The sequence below is a fragment of the Grammomys surdaster genome, unplaced genomic scaffold (genome assembly GCF_004785775.1).
Source record: "Grammomys surdaster isolate TR1022 unplaced genomic scaffold, NIH_TR_1.0 134, whole genome shotgun sequence".
Lineage (NCBI taxonomy): Eukaryota > Metazoa > Chordata > Mammalia > Rodentia > Muridae > Grammomys > Grammomys surdaster.
In genome coordinates, this window is record NW_021604592.1 from 9957850 (window position 1) to 9977475 (window position 19626).

A 19626-nucleotide genomic window follows, 5' to 3' on the forward strand; every position below is an offset into this window, starting at 1 on the left:
CTGTGGAGACAGGACCCCTGACCCCGACGGTGGAGATGTGAAAAAATGTACCCAGGGGCGGCTATTTCGTGCGCTCTGCTGTGTTTTGCATAGTTAGATAGAAGGCAGCAGTTTCCAGAACAATCTCATTGATGAAGAAGGCAGGGAAGCCAAAGCCAGGCAGAAGTTACATTTCCGTGGGGAAACTGAGGAATCACTCAGGAAGACCTTGCACGGCTGAGTCTCCTCTGAAAAGCCAAAGCTGAGAGCCCATTGGGTTTTGCTTGGGAGCCACCATTCTTGGGTTGGGTGCCAGCTTCTCATCTAGTCAATAATACAGTGTGAGCTGCCCACCCCTATCTCCTTTTCTAAAAATGGGGGCAGGGCTTTTCAGCTCACGGGACTGCTGTGAACACAGCATGTGTCAAAACATACCAAAGAGAACCCGAGTGTGCCATCTAACACAAACAGCTAGTACTTTCTGGAATCTTTGAGTTTCCAAACAGAAGGGAAAAATAACCCTCAGATGGAAATGGTGGGGGGCTACCTGTGATGATGAATTCTGAAGGTCACTAAGAGGACAGTGAAAACAGGTAAAACCATGTAAAATGATTCCCCAGCCGACTCTCTGGGTATCTGCTGGAGAGGGGAGAATAGTCTTGGTTACAAATGCCTGGACAAGAGGAAGCTGTACACAGGACAAGAGATAAGGAACTCCCTGAGTCAAACAGCAGGCTGACACTGAGTGGCCACTAGGCCCTCACCAGCCACAGACTTGATCGTTTATTTACTGTGAATATTTACCTAAGGGCCATTATCACAGAGTAGGTGAACTGGACCCCTCGGGAGCTTCTTGTCTAAATTTCAAAGGGAAGCCATATTGATTTTCTTATAAAACTGTGCTCTAGCAGTCAATGGCCCTTAAGTAACTGGCCTCTGTTTACTACACAATTTACCAGATGCCTCAGAACACAGAACAGGTGGAGAGAATTTGCTTTTCATTCAAGCAAGGGGGCTCAGCACCCAAGTGAGCCCACAAGGGGATCAGTGGGACAAATAAAGATGCTTGTAAACTCACATAAAATTGTGTGTGGAATCCTGTTCTGTTAAAATTTGTACTTCTGCTGGTACTCTTCTAATTGCTATTATATGCCTTGGGTACCAATTTAAGGCTGGTATAATAATTTCAATAACTTTTGTTTGTGGTATATGCGTTCATACACGTTCATGAGGGTATGTTCATGTGTGTGCATGGAGGCTGGAAGTTTCCCTCAGTTGTCCTCTACCTTGTTTTAGGAGGCAGGGCTAGACTCACCCTATCTCACCAAACCTGGAGCTCACTGACTTGGCAAACAGGCTGCCAGCAGTGCCCAGGGATCCTTCTGTCTCTGCCTCCTCAGTGCTGGGGTTACAGGTACGGACATGCCTGGCCTTTTATTAGGTGCCAGAAATCTGAACCCAGGTTTCCATGCTTGCATAGTAAGCACCTTACCCGGAGAGCCATTTCCAGCTCCTGATTTCAATAATTACTAAAAGTCTTCAAAAGTTTAGCTTCCCAAAACACATTCTGAATTCTGGGAAGCACACTGAGCCTGTTTTATCACTTTTTACACGAAAAATATACTTGTTAATAAAAATAATTGAATTGGTATAAGTATTCAACGTGTCCACATAATTTAAATGATGAATTATAATCCACATGGTTCTAATTTTGTTTTGGAGAGGGAAGTATTATGGTGCTTAGATCTTTGAAAGAATTGTGAAGAACAAAAATGCACATTAAAGATATTCAACAGTTTGTTAAATATTCTTAATGACTGATTATCTTACAAGAAGAGATAGTCATGGATTTACGTGCAGGCAGACTAAAATTGGTTACGTCCTCAAACGTGTCAGACAACGTAAAAGACGGACTCTGTAGACAATAAACAACCTGGTGGGAACGAAAACCAACAGGAAAAATCCCTGGCATATTTCTTCCAGACCAGGATCCTGACAACTTATATTCCACAAGGGAACTAGAGAAGAAGGGTTTCGTTTTGTTCTGTTTGCTTATGAGTAGCTTAATGTCTTAAGTTCTGTAGAATTTAAATAGCACCACAGGAAAAACTCCCTGAGCAACTAACGGACATTATTTATTCTAATTCCTGTTTACATCAAGTCCAATAAGACTGCTGGCTCTGGCTTCCCACTGCAGAGAAAGAAAAAAGAAAATTACTTTTAGGCTATTTACTCATTCCACGGATTTTCAATAGACCCAGCCTGAGGTTACAGCCCAGGATGTCCCCCTTTTTTTTTTGGAATGAACACTGTAGCTGCTTTTCCCTTCCTCTCTCCTGCTACTTCCTGCCTCTCTTCTATCTTCCCTCCTTTGTCTTCTGGCTTCCTTCCTGCCTGACCTTTTAAATAGCGTACCCCCTTAAATGGCCTCCCTTTCTTTAAACACACCCCCCCTTGGGGAGATAAACATTTTATTGACGAGACACTGGGCAGAGGACATCACGTATCATCATCGAGCGCCTTCCTCAGAGTGCACAAGCCTCCAGACAAGATGGACAAGCCAGTGCTCAACACAATGACACAAAAGCCATGAGACAGTCGGCCAAGGTAGCAATCCGGCCCTGCCTGAGTTCCAGGAAAAACACGAGTCTCCTGACTAGAAAGCTATGGTCTCTTGCTCTAAACTGGAATGATTTCCAGATTCATTGATGCAAAGAACATACGCCTTTCTGGGAAATGCAGTAAAAAAGAGGTACATTTTCAAATCACTCTAGTCTCCTGGGGCTCCCCCAAATCATTCTGACAGAAAGGAAGAGAGAAGTGGGCAGGTTTTAGCACATTAATAGCAAACGACAAATTAGTAACTACATTCTTTAATCTTCAACATTCATAATTGCACAAAGTATCACTGATCATTTAAATAATACATGTCAAATAATCTAATGAAGAAACTGGTAAAGTGGAACGGTAAGAAGCAACAGCGCTGGAGAGTAACACTGAGTGCAGAAGGAGATCAGCTCTCTTGGAAGTTTGAGATCCTTGCCAACAGGGCAAAGAGCTATGGAGGGACACTTGGAAATAGAGTCAGCCTGCTAGACCACTCCAGTAAACACACAGCAATTCCAACAGCTTTGCAGAAACGGACTCTGCGTGTATACAATCGTTTCTGACACTAACATCCATTGGCGGGAATGCAGAACAGGAACAGACAAGGGACTTTCAAAATAGAATTGGGTGAAGAGGTCTACCTCCTGACTAGCTGATGTTAAACTGGCAAACCAGAACTTTGTTACAGAGGAAAAGTATTTTCCTTAAGTATGTATATGTGTCAAAGATGACTGAAAATCTTGTCCACGCTAGGGGAAAGTTGAGTGTGGAAAAATTTGCATTTTTCGATCTATGCTGTAAAGAAAATAAAAAGCCAGTACATTTTGGCATTAGCAAAAGGCTGAACCAAGTTCTCAGGCAATAAATTTATGGGGAAACACGACAGGCTCCTCATTAAAGCTATGTGTACGTTGGCTGAATGTTATACACGGTTCTCGAATCCTGTGGAAATTTGGGCATGGCCTGACATCTGAACAATGTCCCTGGTTTGTTTGATTTCTAAAGCATTGGAAAATGTTGCACTTTGGAAATCAAGTAGAGAAGAATAAACACATTCTGAACCAGAGCTGGGCTGACTGAGTTATTTTTCCATATGTCTCCATGAGATATTTATTACATTTATTTCTCTCACAAACACGGCCTCCGTGCTAGAAATACTGTGGGCCTTTTCCATTTTTTTTTTTTTTTTGATTTAAAGTGGTGAGAAAATAGTACTGTTAAGGCAAATCTTACCCAGCAGCAGTAACCACCTAAGGATAGGCAATTTTCAGCTGGCTTTTCAGAAGCTGGTTGCCATGACAAAGAGCACAATTTATTCTTTAGTCCCTTATCACAGCTACGATCACAGACCATAAAAATTAACAAGGCTCGTCCTTCCCTATGACTTCATGTGCCTCATCCTTACCTGAGGTCTTTTGTTCCCCCAATTAAATAGAATGAATGTCAGTCATCTAGCAATTCAATTAATGCCAATTCAAAATTCCGGCCAAAACCAGAATCTATAATCACAGCCTCCTAATCACAGCTCAGTCGTGAGAATGAAAAGCAAGCAGGAAATTGCACTAATTACTCAATTAGACTAATACTGTATTTTTAAGCAAGGGGTTGTCAGCCCTGACAAAGGACTCATGAGTCCCCCTCACCTGTGTGTCCCCTTGTCTAAGTGAAGCTGACGCTTTCAAGTGACTGTGATTTCTACCCATCTAACATAGCCGGACTCACATCAGGCAAAGGGAAATTTTAATCTATATAAGGCTCATAATGACGGGGACAGCTGTGGTGGCCTTCCAGGGGCCTTCTTGTACTGGGTCCTCTTTCTGGTGAGAAGAGCTGAGCACACACCCTTTCTGGTCCCAGGAAACCATTTAAGGAGGGATCATTTTGCGCAGAGCTTCTCTGCTAAACCAGTAAGATGGACCCATGCTCCCAGACCAGCCCTCAGCTTCAAATGATCAGTGGAGCCTGCATCAAGCAGAGAGAGCTAAGGCTCAGCCAGCCACCTGGCCCAGTGTGGGGCCTGTGGGCTGCAGGAACCAAGAATTCATATGCACCCCTGGGGACAGTGGCCAATGCCAGGCCCACCTGAAGAATCTTTCATGAATCAACAGTGAATGAGAAAAGCTGTCTGGGAAGAACACACCAGCAGATGTGACTGAATTATTTACAGAACAACACTGGTTATAGACCAAACAGGCTGGGCCTTATTTAAAAGAAAGTATCTTTCTTTTTTCCTATTCAATTTCAAAAGACATGAATCTTCTGTAAACAATAGGGAGGGCAACTAGAGCCTGTCAAGCCTCTGGTTCTTGTGGTCATCTGTCAAAATCCTTCCTGAGTGAAGGGAGGGGAGCTGCAGACAGGAAGAAGTGGGCCTGGTCCAGCCCGTGTAGCATGGCTGTTTCTCTACAGCAGCTCTGAAAAGGACCAAGTTGGGAGTACTGGGGGTTCCGAAAGGAGGGGACATTTATTTGACTAAACAACACAGGCCTTCACTTCCAAGGTTTGCCTTGCAGGTGACCACTGTTGAGTGTGCGGGGGTTCGAGTGGCTGGCAGGACAGCCGGTGGGCAGGTTCTGGCCACCGCGGCCAGCAGGCACCTTCGAGTCTTTTCCAGCAGAGTTATTCTGGTTCAGTCGGCCTGAAAGGAGCAAGAGAGAGAGGGAGCAGGGTCACAGGAAGGGTGTCCAGGGAAAATCAGCCACGAACACTTTCTTTTAAGCTAACGACCCTTAGTCTGCGGCACTGTTAGCTAATGCAGCCTAGGCGGTGTCTTCTGTTATCTACTGCTCCTCCCTGAGAGCAGCCTGATGCTAGGGAAAAGGGTGGAGATGGAGAGGAGGGAAGCCCATACGCTCTATCTTTTTCTCCTTTGTTTTCCTCAACAAATCTGGTCTCTCACCCCTTTCTTGAGGGGTGATTGAGGAGAGGGGGAAGAGGAGGCAGAAGGCAAAGGCAGGAAGACAAAGCAGAGGCTCTGGGCAGGGCTTTATTAAGCAAACCCAGAAGCAGAGAAGGGAGGGGATACCTTGTCAGTCCTCTCTGCCTAAAACACATGCTCCCCATGTTTGTTCTCAGTGCTCAATCCTTGTCACCAGTGTTGTCCCTCCCCCAGTACCAGTGTGATGCACCCGAGCCCCACGCACTTTAAGAACAGGGATAGAAAACTACTTTTCACATGACAAGGGATATTCAAGAGAGCACAGCTCAGTTCCACAAAAACAAAGGTCAGAGTCTCTTACTAGGGTTGTCCGCTGGTCCCTGGTCCGCTTCCAGGTAACATTCTATTTTTTTTAAGTCTTCTGGGGTAAATCTCCACTTGTTCTCAGCTGGCAGGACTGGCATTTTGGGGCTGGGTCGTTTCCGGACAGAACCAAAAGGGAGGGCCTGCTGGCAAGAGGCTGGCAGGGAGCCAGTGACCAGTCCTTCTGGGAACTTCTGAGCTAAGACTTTCAGACCTATCATAGGAGAACATCAGGAAAAGCAGGATTAACACAGCCAGGCCCCAGCAAAGCTGGAGGAGGCCTGTGTGTCTGCTAGCCCTTCACCTGCCAGGTTAGAGGTTTGAAATCATCCTTGACTGCTGTGTCAGCAAATAAACTAGAAATGGAATTCAGCTGAGAGTTCCATAGGAACTTGTTTGCTCGCGTTTTTAGCATTTTTACAGAACCCCGGAGCGATGCTGTTATCTTAGGAATTAAAAACATGTGCCTGCCTTAATCCTAGCAGTCAGGACACTGATGCAGGAAGATTAAGAGTTTGAGGCCAGCCTGGGCTATGTGGCAAGATCCTTTCTCAAAAACTATAAAAGCCTCAAATCAACGAAACCTACAATGAAAAAATAAACTTCCCGTTTCTCTGCAGAACCAAACCCACCCAACGTGCTGACAGAAGCAGAGGACACTTCACTTGACTCCCGGTTCCCTCAGAGAGCAAAACTTTCTCTCTCTGCCTAGCACTCTGGTCCTAGCACCAAGCAGCAGAGGGAGGTGGCAGTGGTGTGGGTCGGCAGGGCAGCTGAGTGTAGAAAGCTAGCCTGCAGGACAGACTGCGACTTTGCTCACCCCCGGAAAGCATGAAGAGGTTCTCAAACCCGCGCTCGCACATGGTGGTGGCGGCCTGGCTGGCCAGCCTTTCGTCATCGTCATACAGAATGATGATCTTGCCGTGAGCATTTTTCTGTGAGGTGAGTTAAGGTTCTGAGCACAGAGCTAATGCTTCTAGTCAGCGGGCACAGAGCGGCCAGCCGAGGTTCACCCTGCAGAGCGCAGGGAACACCAGGCCTCATTCTTACCATGGGTTCTTTGTCACAGAAACCACATGAGACATGGCTGCTCTGCTTTTGGAGCTACCATGACCCAAGTCCTGACAGCATGAGTTGCATACTTGACATCTTCTTATTCTTTTACCTTTAGAATGCTGGAAAAGTTACAGCCTCCATTTTAAGTGTCTTTGTCAAATAGAGCACTGAAGGCTTCCTCCTTACCACAATACAATAGATTCACCTGAATGTCCAGGATAAAGAGGTAGTTCTGGAAGTAACTCTGACAAAGAGATACTACATACTGTCACAACTGGAGCTTCCAAACAGCTTACATTAGCACGGGGGAAATCACAGGCGAGAGTAACTTCAATTTTGTAAGACAGATCACACACACACAGAGACTAGGACAAAACATCTCAGTGTGGTGGTGGCAGTTGACATTCAATTGTCTGATAACAGGACACTTTCCTTTTTCTTTTTTTTTTTAAACACTTTCAGTATTTTTCCTATTTGTATGATTTTTATGAAAAAATTTAAAATTTTTAAAAGAAAATAGGAAAATCTTTACTTCTTAAGTTCAATTTGGGCAAGTTTTCCAGAGGAACCATAGTCTCAGGGTTCATATATCAACAGATAATACACGCCCCGCTGGTATAGTGAAGCATAATTTAAAAGAATCTGTCTGAACAGTTAGGATGCCCAACAGCTTCTAGGAATCCAAAATCTAACATAGGCTGACCTGGCTAGTGTAGTTTTCACACTAAGAACCTGGCTCATGGTTAAGTTTGAGTCTTAAGATCCCGATAACATCCAACTCCTTAAAATATATCAAAGGATACGTACTCAAGAATGTCATTTGAATAGGGGTTCATTGTCCTGGATAGAGTTGCAATGGGATAACTGTAAGCTACAAAGAGAAGAACACAATCAGAAAGCCTAGAGCATTCTTACAATCTGACCCCACTTCCAAGCTGGCTTATGGTCTAAGAGGTAAATACTTCCAAAGTCCATGAGCCATAAACCAAAATATACCTAAATATTTCATGAGAGAAATAAAAGAAAAAGGGCTCCATGAACAGAGGAAGCCAGATGGCTCTGCTCACTGCACCGTGCCCTGGGCCCATGAGGCACCAGAGAACACAGTCAGCCTCTCTTAGAGGTCACCGTGGTGCTCATTCCAAGGGTTTCCATGATGGAGCCAGCATAGTTTCCCTGACTGTTGACCCTATGTTAGCATTATACTTCCCGGAATGAGGCTAGGCTCTGCTTCTGGGACTTAAGGGCCCCTTCTCTCTTACCCCCGACAATGTGACACTGCTGATAAGAATCTCTGTCACGCACATCTAGCAGCAGGAAGGGACAGTCCGGATAAGGCTTGTCTTTGCCACTGGGCTCTTCTTTCTTTATGAGCCCTTTGTCTACATCCAGTTCCCCAACGCCACTGATGACACTGTAAGCAGAAGAAAAAAAATTGACCAGAAAGGAGTCAGGGGTCAGAGGTTGAAAGGTCAAATGCATGTCCTCAGAATGCAGAGATGAGGGAGCCTCATCCTCAGCTTTTCAAAGGGCACCACAAAGAAACTGCAACTGGGCAGTGCCTCAGGTCTGCCCGGGAGGCAGGACTGTGTAGATGCTACTCTACTACTGGACCCCAAGTCGGGATTGCTATGTATCTTATTATCCTCACTCAGAGAATGAAGCCAAGTCTCTATAGGACAGAGGAGGAGGAAAGTATAGGGCATGTGCTGCCTTCAGCAACAAAGGTGACATTTAGAGAAAGAGAGGACAGTCAATCCAACAGGATGTAAGGAGTACAATGGCAGAATAAATGGGCAGAGAATAAGGTTTGCAGGACAAGAGAAATGCAAATGATTTCTATGTTTTTTAAACACAATATAAAGTATCAACAATGTTTTATATGTTTCACGTACAGTTTTGGAGTACACGAAGACAATCCAGTCAAACATGGACAGACTATAGTGGCACTCCCATAAGATGACATTCAGTGATATGGGATCCATTTTAGTTAGTTAAGTACACTCTCTGAGGCTCCATCACAGGGGAAAAAAACCACCTAATGACATATTTCTCAGAATGTCCCATCATTAAGTGACGAGTGACTGTACTTACACAACGACCTATTTAGTGTGGACATGGAACCTTATTTCCAATAGTTATCTGCACTTACTTCCAATTTACGCAGGATGATGGTGAGCCTGAAGAGGCTTTTAGAGTTAGTGGCATTCATATAATGAGACAGGAGAAGAGCTGGGATTAAAATAAGGGAATTTGTCGCTGACAGTTCTGTTTCTAAGGTCATTAACATGAGCTGCCATCTTAATGTCATAGAGAAAATGTAGCAAGAACATCAGAGGACTCAGAAGACCAGGGGCTGTGAACAAAAATGCCAAGGAGCAGAATGACTGTAAGGAAGTATGAAGATGCTATTGTTCTCGGACATCAGGTGCTCCTGAACCAGAAGCCGTGTGTTGCCTAGCTCCTCGCCATCACAGGACATCACTGTCTGCATTTAAATCCAATAAACACCGTGACGCCATACTACACAGTCCACATTTCAATGATGCAAAGGGGAAGGGGACCTACTTGAAAAGAACCTGCACTCTTGGTAGACACACTGGTAGCTTACATCTCTTCTTTTTTAATATTGAGAGAGAGAGAGAGAGAGAGAGAGAGAGAGAGAGAGAGAGAGAAAAGAAAAGAGAGAAATAATGTGTACCATGTGTTTGTATAAGTCCTCAGAGGTCAGAAGATAGTTTTGAGCTACACTGTGTGTTGAAAACCAGCACTTGTTTATAACCAACAGTTAATATTGGTGAGCAGTAACGCATGGGATACAGCTCTTGTAAATAAAAAAGGTGAGCCATGTGTAGTTTTAGCATAAATGCCCGTGGCTGCCATCAATTTCCTCTGTACCTGTCCCATGCCAGGGCACTCTGCGGCACTGTGTCTTTCTTATTCTAGACAGGAGAGTATGAGCTTCAGTAGACAGGACAAAACTCATATTCAGAACAGAAACCCAGAACCCGAAAAAGTTAGACCCTAATTAGCCCACACGCAGAAGGGCTGAGGAGACAGAAACCAAGAAGTGACAATTAATCCGTGCCCATTAATCTGCTTCCATGTGAACTCAGTACGAAGTGAAAAGGGCTCAGGTAGCATTTAAATAGAAAGAATGTCAAGGTCTCGGGTGAAGATGTGGGATGTCACTGCTGCCAGCTCTGCTGGAGGTAAGAGTCACTGAGATGGGCTAGGAGAACAGCACAGCGAATGCACAAATCCAACACAAGTACCTCTGCAGAGTGGAGCGGCTGGAGTCACCTGCTCCTGTGCTGTTGATGAACTGGACGGGGCTGGGTGGCTGCTCCCCAGGGCTCCCTTTCCCATTGGTCTTGGCAGCGATTTCAGCATCAGCCTCTGAAGTTGCAGAATCATTGTCTAAAATTTGCAATGAAGAAATACTTAGGGCTGGTGAGATGGCTCAGTGGGCAAAGGCGCTTGCCTTCAAGCCTGATGACATAAGTTTCATCCCTGAAATCTGCACAGTGAAAGGAGAGAGCCAGTTCCCAAGAGTTACCCTCTGACCTCCACATGCACACGGTTATGTGTGTTCACCCACTCACACCACAAATTAATGTAGAGTTTTAAAAATTAAAATGTAGTCAAATGGAAGCTCAGAATTTGAAGTAACTTATTAAGTATTTCCATTGATACGAAGTTTAAAAAAAAGTCATATCACTATCACAAAGTTATTCTAAAAGTTGTATCAAAAGGAGCTCTCAAAATACAGTGAAGCAAACCCCAGGAGTTCTCCACGCTTAAGAAAACAATTTCTTAAAATGTTATGTGGCCCACCCCCACCCCCACCCCAGCTGAGGACAGAACCTAGTGCCCTGAACTTGCTAGGCAAGGGCTCTACCAACCCAAGGTAAATTTACAATCCATCATTTTTTTTAAAACTGTATTTATATTTGCTCTAATGGTACAAAGAGGACAGTGTGGAAATTCTAGCACTCCGGTGAGTGTTGGGGAAGTGGCACCACATTTATTAGCAGTCATATTTTTTCCCTGTTGCACGAGCCCTTACAGTAAATAAATTTGGCAGTCATATTAAAAAGTGTCCCTCATAAAACAGTGATTAATAATTTTCATTAAATCTCACCTTGAATGGGTGTGGTGGCTCACAGCCGTAGAGTTAGCATTTCAGAGGCTGAGACAGGAGGATTGATATAAGTTTGAAACCAATCATGCTACACAGTGAGTCCCAGGCCAGCCTAAGACCCTAGTTCATAAAAACAGGCCAGAGTAAGACCCTAGTTCATAAAAAAGGAGAGAATTCTGTCTCTGAAGTAGGTATATACCTTTGGAATAGTCTGTGTGATGAAATAGTAGTTTTCTATACTATAGCAATGTCATGGGTAAGTATAGAAGGCTGTGGCTGAGCCAACTATTTTGCTGTTGGCATCTTTTTTTTTTTTTTTTTTTTGTAAGAAAATCTGGGTCCTTAGATTTGTATATTTTGGAGACAATGTCTCATAGATAAATTGAGTGAACATTCTTTTATAGAAAACAGTTGATGATATTTCTTGTCAGTGGCTAACTTTTGAACAAAGCCCAGAATTTTGGGATCCATTTTTGGCATCCAGAGATGAGCTATGAAAGGTCCCCCCTGCCCCCTGTAGTGACACATTTCTGATTTCCATAACTCAGTAAAATGACAGCAACAGATGAGCAGATAGGAAACCAACTACACACAGGCAGAAAAAGTACTGAAACCTTGAGACAGACCTAAGGACTTTACCAGAGCATAAAGGCCCATGGGTAAGGGGTTGGAAGCCATACTATAGTGGCCCCTTAGGAAACAACTAGCTGAGCTGGTGCACGCCAGTGCTCCAGCAGGAGGATGGGGTTGAATCTAGGCTGAAAGGAAAGGAAAGGGTGGAAAGAGAGGAAAGAAGAAAAAAGGAAAGGGAGGGGGAGGAGAGGAAGGAAGAGGGCTGCAGAGGGAAAGAAGAAGGGAGGGAGGGAGGGAGAGAGGGAGGGAGGGAGGGAGGGAGGGAGGGAGGATGAACCAGTTCATAAGCTTTAAGTGTAGTATTGAAGAAAGCATAAACTGACGGAAAGGGCTAGGGAATACTCTGTCTCCCGACCAACTACAGGTCTGTAGGAGCCAGATTTTCTTGACAGACTTCAACCCAAACAGCACATTGCACCAACTAAAGGCAAAACCAGATATCAGAATCAGCTGCTGTCTGCTAAAACAGACATAAAAGAAATTTACAAAATACTTTAAGCCACTTGGTAAAATTCTGGGTTGGAAATTAATGATTTTTTCAATATAAAAATATGTTTGTATGGGTTGAGGATACTACTCAGTGGGAGAGCATGTGTTTAATATGCACATAGCCATGGGTTTGATCCCCAGTAAAACACACACACACACACAGTTACTTTTTGTTTGTGATGGGGGTTAGGATTGATATTTTTATCTGCAGTAATGAACATTGGTTAAGTTCTCAGGTTAAAATTTGATATACTAAATTTGAATAGATACAGTTTACACATAACAAAGCTCTCTGGGTCTTCAATAATCTTTAAGAATGTAGAGGGGAAAAGAGGCCACAACATTTGGGAATTTTCTATTCTAACAAAAACAGTGAAAGAAGAAATAGAAGAGGTATAACTATTTAAAAAGACTAAACTTTAATTTTTATATGAAAATATGCCTAGACACTGGCCAAACAAGCCTGAGGCTCTGATTTAAGTGTTCCTAACACAGAGAGCATCCTTTCTGTACACTGACTAGAAACCACAAGAACGATCTCACAGTGACTACAACAATGAAACAGTCCTGCAGAAACTCAATTACGGCGACCGTAAGTATCTCTTCAGACCTTCTAGGCTCCTTAGTCTCAGGTATAGTTTTATTCTGGGCTCAGAGAAGACTTCAGTAAAGAGGTGCCACTTGTGGATGTTCCTGACTGACTGTCAGAATTTAGTTTTTAGCCTTAATACTGCTCTCAGTGGAAATTGTTACAAATAATCAAAAGATTTTTCACATCATTTGCAGCGTTATATTGGTTCCTGTTGTATCAAGACATTAATTATTGAGAGCGCTCACAAATTAATAAGATAGAGATGAGCACTGTTTTAGAAAAATAAAATAGGAAACAACATATAAAAATATTTTTAAAAGAGAGAGGTCCAGTAAATGAATATGCGTGGCACATACACACATATACAAACAGCTCCATTTCATTACCAAAGAAATGAATACAATTAGCTATAATTTTATCCAGTGCATGAGTGAGTAGTTTCTAAGGGATGATTATTCCGTGTTAGTGGCAAGGCGTTCCCATTCACTCCTGACAAGAATGTGTGCAGGGTCACAACTACACTGGGGATGGCGAGGGAGTGGTTACCTTCAGCCATCTGCAGCAATTCATTTTCAGGGAACAGTGAGACTTACATGCCTGTTTACACACAGACAGTGTGGCACTCTGTCATCAAAGTGGCAAATCAGGAAAAATCCTGGTACACCCTACAGTAGAACAATTAAATTAAGGTATGTTCCAAGGATAGATATAGACAAGAACACAACTTTTACAATCCTGTTTTTGAAGTCTGTTTAATGATATGGAAAATCCGCATGAAAAAAGTGTGAAGGTAGTGAAGCGAAGCCCTGGGCAGAGAGCACACACTGACGGGGCAGGTGGGGACGCAGGAGGTGGACCCCAACATCAACACTGAGTGTTATTCATCATCATCGGATTTCTTCTGGATATATTTTTGCTGTCTTGAAATATATTTTTTAAGTCAGGAAAAAGCATTAACATTGTAAAGAGAGAGGTTTGCATTTTCAGAGGTAACCAACACATGCACAGGTACAGTCTGTTCTCTCCAGGCACTTCTGACTGCGTTATCATCGGTGTAGAGCACTAGAAAAACACTAATATTACTCACACATTATGGCATCCAACTTTACAAGAGCCTATTTTGCTCTGCAAATTTATCTCAGAAGAGAAAATTGCATGTGCCCATATGTTCTGGTGCAGCAATCTCAACAATGAATTAAAGGCCAAATCTAGGTGCTTATATAACTTGGTTAAAATTGGGAGTGCCTGTATGAAGAGATCCAATTATCTCCGTTACAATAGGCCCTTATTCCTCTGCTGGATGAGAGGCATCTGTCAAAGATAAATTCCCCGTCGTGTTCAGATTCTCTTTATCCTCCCTAACAAAAACCAGCCCAGTGCAATGGCAGTTGAGTTGCACAAAACCAGTGTTCAGACTTCCTGAGAACCTTGTCTTGAAATCAGAAGTTAAATTCCTGACCTACATCAACCTTAACAAACGCATTCCTCTTCAGTAAACAGGCACACATTGATTTCAGGGTACTTCAGGATAAAATCAAGACCCAAAGCCTGTGTATTTCTTTCATGAGTGTACAACTAGAAGGGTTTTATTTTCCAGTTGGTATTTAAGCAAGGAAATCTGGAGCCTGCTTATCTTCCTGGCCTTATCTCGCACCCAGTATCTACCCGTCCCTGAAGACCAGAGTCAGCCTGGATTACCAGATTCCCGGCATACATGCCATCCTTTCATGTCCAAGCCTTGCTCAGGCTGCTAACCCCTATAACTTGTACCCCCCAGATGCCTCCAGGAAGCCTGTTTCTGTCTAACTGGTAAACATCCTTCCTGAGAACTCCCACGGTATCTCACATATTATTTCAAAGGAATTCTGCAGAATCCCTTGGTGATACAATGAGAAAGTTACAACTAGGGATGTTTAGATTAGTGTCCTCAGCCCACTCACCAGATACACCACCCGGGGCTTAACTTCTGATGCTCAGACTTCTCAGCTATGAAATGCACCTTCCTGATAATTTCTGAGAGAATTAAACAATAAAATTCACACAAAGTACCCAGCGATGCACACTTAACAAATGACCACTGGCTTCCTTCAATGAACCCTGCCATTTTGGGTAATTTTGTAGCATTTATAATTTTCCCTGACACATGTACATAGTTGTGTGTGCACACAACAGCTACAAATCCCATGGAAGCAGAGATGTTTTCTTAGATTTTTAGTCGTTTATCGCACAAATTCTGTAACCCGTGTGTATGCAGAAGACATTAGAAATATTTGCTGGAAAATATATATATATTTAAACATCTAAAACAGTGAAACTGTGTGTCAGAAAACTTTTTTTTTAAGAAACGAGAATAATTAGGGCACTAGACAGCATTTCTCCGAGAGTAACTAATTGCAAACAGACGTATCAGTGACCCAAGTCCCTACGAACACAATAATAAATGTACAGGGTGAGCACTTCCGTCAGTGGTCAATCTGTTCATTTCCTATGTCCTGGATTCCCATTACCTTCGAGCCTTTGGATCTCCTCAGCTGTCACTTCCAGTGTTTGGTCTGACAGGGAAGCAACTTGAATGACCTGATAGAAAAGAATGAAATGTGTAGACGTATACATATTTTTATTTTAAACAAAGGCGATTCTGTCTTTTACAAAAGACTGGGAAACTCCAAACATCAAAGACATCTTGTTTTAAGAAGCTGTCAGTGTCCTGACTGGCAAATCTTATTGAATTTCAGGCCTCTTAACCATTAGGGTGGTAATTATTCCACAGATGAATGTTCCAGAAAAAATAAAATAACAAAAACAACAACAAAAAGAAAAATTATTTAAGACATTAAACACAAGCAGCAGAGTAAACAAAGAAAGAAACAAACAAAAATGTTATGGTATCAATACAGAAGCCCCAAAGGATCAGTTAGGATGAGAAGTGTGGCTGAGAGTTACAGCCACATCTTCACAGAGTCTGGGTCAGCACAACACAGTATTTCTTAAAATACTGTGTATTTCTTGAAATTCTTGTGTTGATCTGTAACAACACAAAATGGTGGCAACATTTCCCTGTACAATTGAGAAATAGAAGGAATTGTGGACATGTCTTAGCACAGTATTTGTTTAGGCCCATAGGGCCCCAAATTCAACTGGAGTCACACCGGTAAACCTCTTGGTTTTTCAGAAAATGCTTTGCCTGAAGTAAGGAAATTACTCAGAGCAGGGCAGTTGGGAAAGAAGCTCTGGGACAGAGGAGAGGAGGCCTGTGGTGGTTTTTGTTTTGTTTGTTTGTTTGTTTTTTAAATCAAACAATCTAGAATTGAGGATTTTAGTTTCTAAATTTAAGTGTGCGAAGTAAAATAAAACCTAAACCACAAATCTGGTTACTAGGAATAGGATGCAGATGTGTTTACTGTATGGAACCCTTAAAGAGAGGAATGCCATACTGTCCTTTTGTGAACACCACCTCCATACACAGCAATTCATACCCTCATGGTGAAATATGAAGGCCAGAAGCCACTCCATGAAAAAGACCCCAGCAGTAACTAGAAATGTTCCCGTACATAAGCACTGATAGGAAAACTACTGAACTTACCAGCTGGGCAAAAGTGGTAACTTTTAGTCTCTTGAAAAGTTCATCTTTTTTGTATCTATAATCTGAAAAAGCAAAATACAACATGCATTTATATGGGTTCTTTTTGCTGTATTTGGGCTAACATTTTTTCGTGGTATCAAGTTATGTGGTATCAAGTTATATGGTATCACTTTCAAGTTATGAGTGTGCTTTTACACAGATCATTTGACTTTCTCAGTGTCCTCAAAAGAGGAAAGGTGGTATTTTCTCCATCTTCCTGTGCCTTGGCTGACTGAGGAGCCTTCCTGTATAAGCTGCCTCTACCATGGCTGCATTGTGTGACATGCATTCTTGTGAGCTGCCTCAAATCCTTTGCAGAACAAAGCAAGGGATAAGCGTCTACATTTTACAAATGATGACAGAGACTAAGAGAAGCTGAGCTGCCTCAGGCCAGACAGCTGGTAAGGCATTTATATACCCTGCCGTTCTGACTCTGACTTCACAGAGAGCAATCATTTTATCCTGTGGTTGTAAACTATGGCAGAGACTATGCGTGTGTTTGTGTTCTGGAGGTGTGCTGTACAACAATGAGAACACACAACACTTTTTCTGTAACTGCCCACTTAAAAATGATTTGGATGGTAAATTATGTTTTGTGTTTTTATCACAATGAAAATCAAATCAAAACCAATCTAAGCAATCTGTATTCACTCAGTGTCATCTTTATAGTTTTGAAATATAACTCAAGTGAGGGTGCTTCTACTGTTATATCAACTGCTCTTTTTATCAGCCAGACATGGTACAACATTCCGTAACTCCAGCAACTGGGAAGCAGAGGCAGGAGGATTTCGAGTTCAAGACCAACCTGAACCAACAGCAAGACCCTGTCTTCAAACAAACAAAGAAAAATACATCTTCTTTTTTTTTTCGCCTTTAAAATACATCTTCATATCTCACCAAACAAACATGAAAACTCAGTGTCACTTTTCTAATATCTGCTCTGAAGATTTTCACCAGAAGCTCACTTCCTGGAATTTTTCTAACAATGATGCTAATTTTAAAGCTCACATTGTTGAACTCTGCCTGTCTTTACCCTCCCTTCCCGTTCATGGTTTTTACACTGGTGCCCAGGGCTCCTTACAGACCACCTCATTATTTCAGAATTACTAAAGGTTAGCTGGATAATTGCCATGGCCTTCACAGAATGTCTCATAAACCAGGACTCCTAGCAACAAAGGAAAGGATTAAAGGTGTTTAAGATTATTTACTTGGTGTTACTAATCAGTTCCATGAATTCCCCCAAAACTTAGCACAAACCGGATGGTTGCTTTGGAGGGTAATCTAAGCCTGATTTACTAAATATTTTAATAATTAGAGTCAGGAAATAATACTACCTTAAAACTAACCATCTGTTAAATATATTACTGATCCTTCTTGCAGGGAATTAAAACTTCTCTATTTTAAAATGTCTTGAAGAGAGCAGTTTGGCAAGTAGATTATTATTTCTAGAAAGTTCTTAGAGCAGCTTCTGCTGGAAAAAATAGTTAATAAATGTGCCTGGATGCAAATCTCAACAGGCTCAGTAGAGTCCTCAAAAGAACAAGCGAGTTGCTACAACATTACCTCCAAATTGCTACCAACCTGCCCACCCAAAGTCATTTTTGAAAATCAAAATAGCAATAAATTAGACAATGGGAGAGCCAATATCTTTCAAGGAGCTTAGATTTTGACATGTATCCATTGGTATTCTTTTGGTATCATTACATAGCTTGAAATACCTAAAGTATAAAATATATATATTAAAATCTCTTCAAGCTAAGTAGAGATTATACCAGATAAGTACCATGCTTTGCCATAGTCTGTAGACTGTCTTCTGCACAGCCTTTGGAGCCCACCACACCCTGCAGCCAGGGCATCACATACCTGGTTCTGGCTGAGGAGAGCCGTCAATGGGACTGTCTGACATGGTTACCCGGAGATACAAGATCAAGTCAAAGCCTTATGCAGAGTTTTCAATTTTATAAAAAAGGAAGGCTTGGGCAGCTCTGTCTGTCCTCTAAGAGAGAACACGGCTTTAAGAACGGAGCTTCTGCTGCTTGGGTTCCTCTCAGACTCTGAAGGACAAAGATCACCCCAGCTCAGGTACACGATTGAGCTGTGCTTCTCTAGTGAGTTGAGGGGCTGAGTTGCCCTCTCTCGAGTTACTGGAAGGACAGAGACCTGACTATCTAGGATGTTTCACACTGGGTCCAACTAGTGTCATCTAATCACCAGGCCCCAAGAATGGGCTTTGTCAATGGTCAATAGCAGAGAGCATCGTTTTCTCCAGGTACAGGTCAAAGAATGTTCAGATTACAAAGGACTCTGCATTTCCAGGGTTCTGTCAAAACACATCACTAGCAAAGAAAAGGAAGTCGAACTCACAGAGGAAGACAAATCAAAGAGAGTAACAGAACAAGGTTTGTGATTTCACAGACACTGTGGCATCTGAGGTGAGGCCTGCAAAGAGCTGGGCTAGAATGTCAGGAAACAAGAGAACACTTGCCACAGAAAAAGAGGGGGGACGCAGGTGCCAAACCAGAGTCTAAAGTGTTTCTGTCAGGATGAGCACAAAGCACCAGGGGAGGCAAGAGGAAGCCCGTGACTTCTAAGGAAGGAAGGAGGGAGTATGTTCAAGGACTCAATTCCAAGAATGGTTCTTTGCAGGACATAGTCTCCATTTAAAGTTTGGAGACTCTGAAAACCACATTGTGCTCTTAAGAAATGTTTCAAAGCAAGGTTTAGCTGATCTGAGTGGAACAGGACAAATTCCTGGTACGGACCTGTGAGCTCACATCTAGCTCAGATGGAAGGGAACTGAAGGAGGCCACAAACCCAAATAGAAGCAGGCCAGCGGGGTGCTGCCTGCCTCATGTGAGCCGAGGATGGCGGCAGGGCAGTGTCGGTGAGTAAACAGGATTTTCTTTCAGAAATTTAATGCATCTTATATTAAGACATAGAACTGACATTGTGTAAAATGAATAAGAAGGATCCTGAAACATTATATATTAAATATGTATTTTGAAATCTCTATAGAACTTGGTCTTCTTGCTAGTGAAATAAAGAGTGCAGAAATCTGCCCCCTGGCCGCATTTGCTGTGGATCTCCTACACTGTGCAATTAAAATGGGACATTATTTTTTTTTAATTAAAATTATCTGCTATATAAAAAAAAATTCTGGTGTATTTCAGAATTGTAATTTCCCTCCCAAGAAGATGCATGTTAGCAGAGCCAAGTCCTGCACTGAGGTAGGAGAGCCTGCACTGAGGTAGGAGAGCCTGCAC

The 19626-nt window shown here is 42.6% G+C and overlaps 1 protein-coding gene across 2 annotated transcripts in view; it reads right to left on the reverse strand.

Moving 5' to 3' along the window:
• Positions 1-2836: 2836 nt before the first annotated feature.
• The window catches only part of Cep41 (centrosomal protein 41), a 39911-nt gene continuing 23121 nt past the window's right edge, over positions 2837-19626 (reverse strand). For both annotated transcript variants that reach the window (XM_028762633.1, XM_028762634.1), the window contains 8 exons: positions 16325-16386; positions 15249-15318; positions 10159-10303; positions 8146-8297; positions 7687-7754; positions 6648-6762; positions 5826-6041; positions 2837-5224 (listed from right to left, as the gene is read on the reverse strand). In XM_028762633.1, coding sequence (XP_028618466.1) covers positions 5076-5224; positions 5826-6041; positions 6648-6762; positions 7687-7754; positions 8146-8297; positions 10159-10303; positions 15249-15318; positions 16325-16386 — 977 coding nt within the window. In that variant the 3' untranslated portion in view covers positions 2837-5075. The remainder of the gene's footprint in view (positions 5225-5825; positions 6042-6647; positions 6763-7686; positions 7755-8145; positions 8298-10158; positions 10304-15248; positions 15319-16324; positions 16387-19626) is intronic.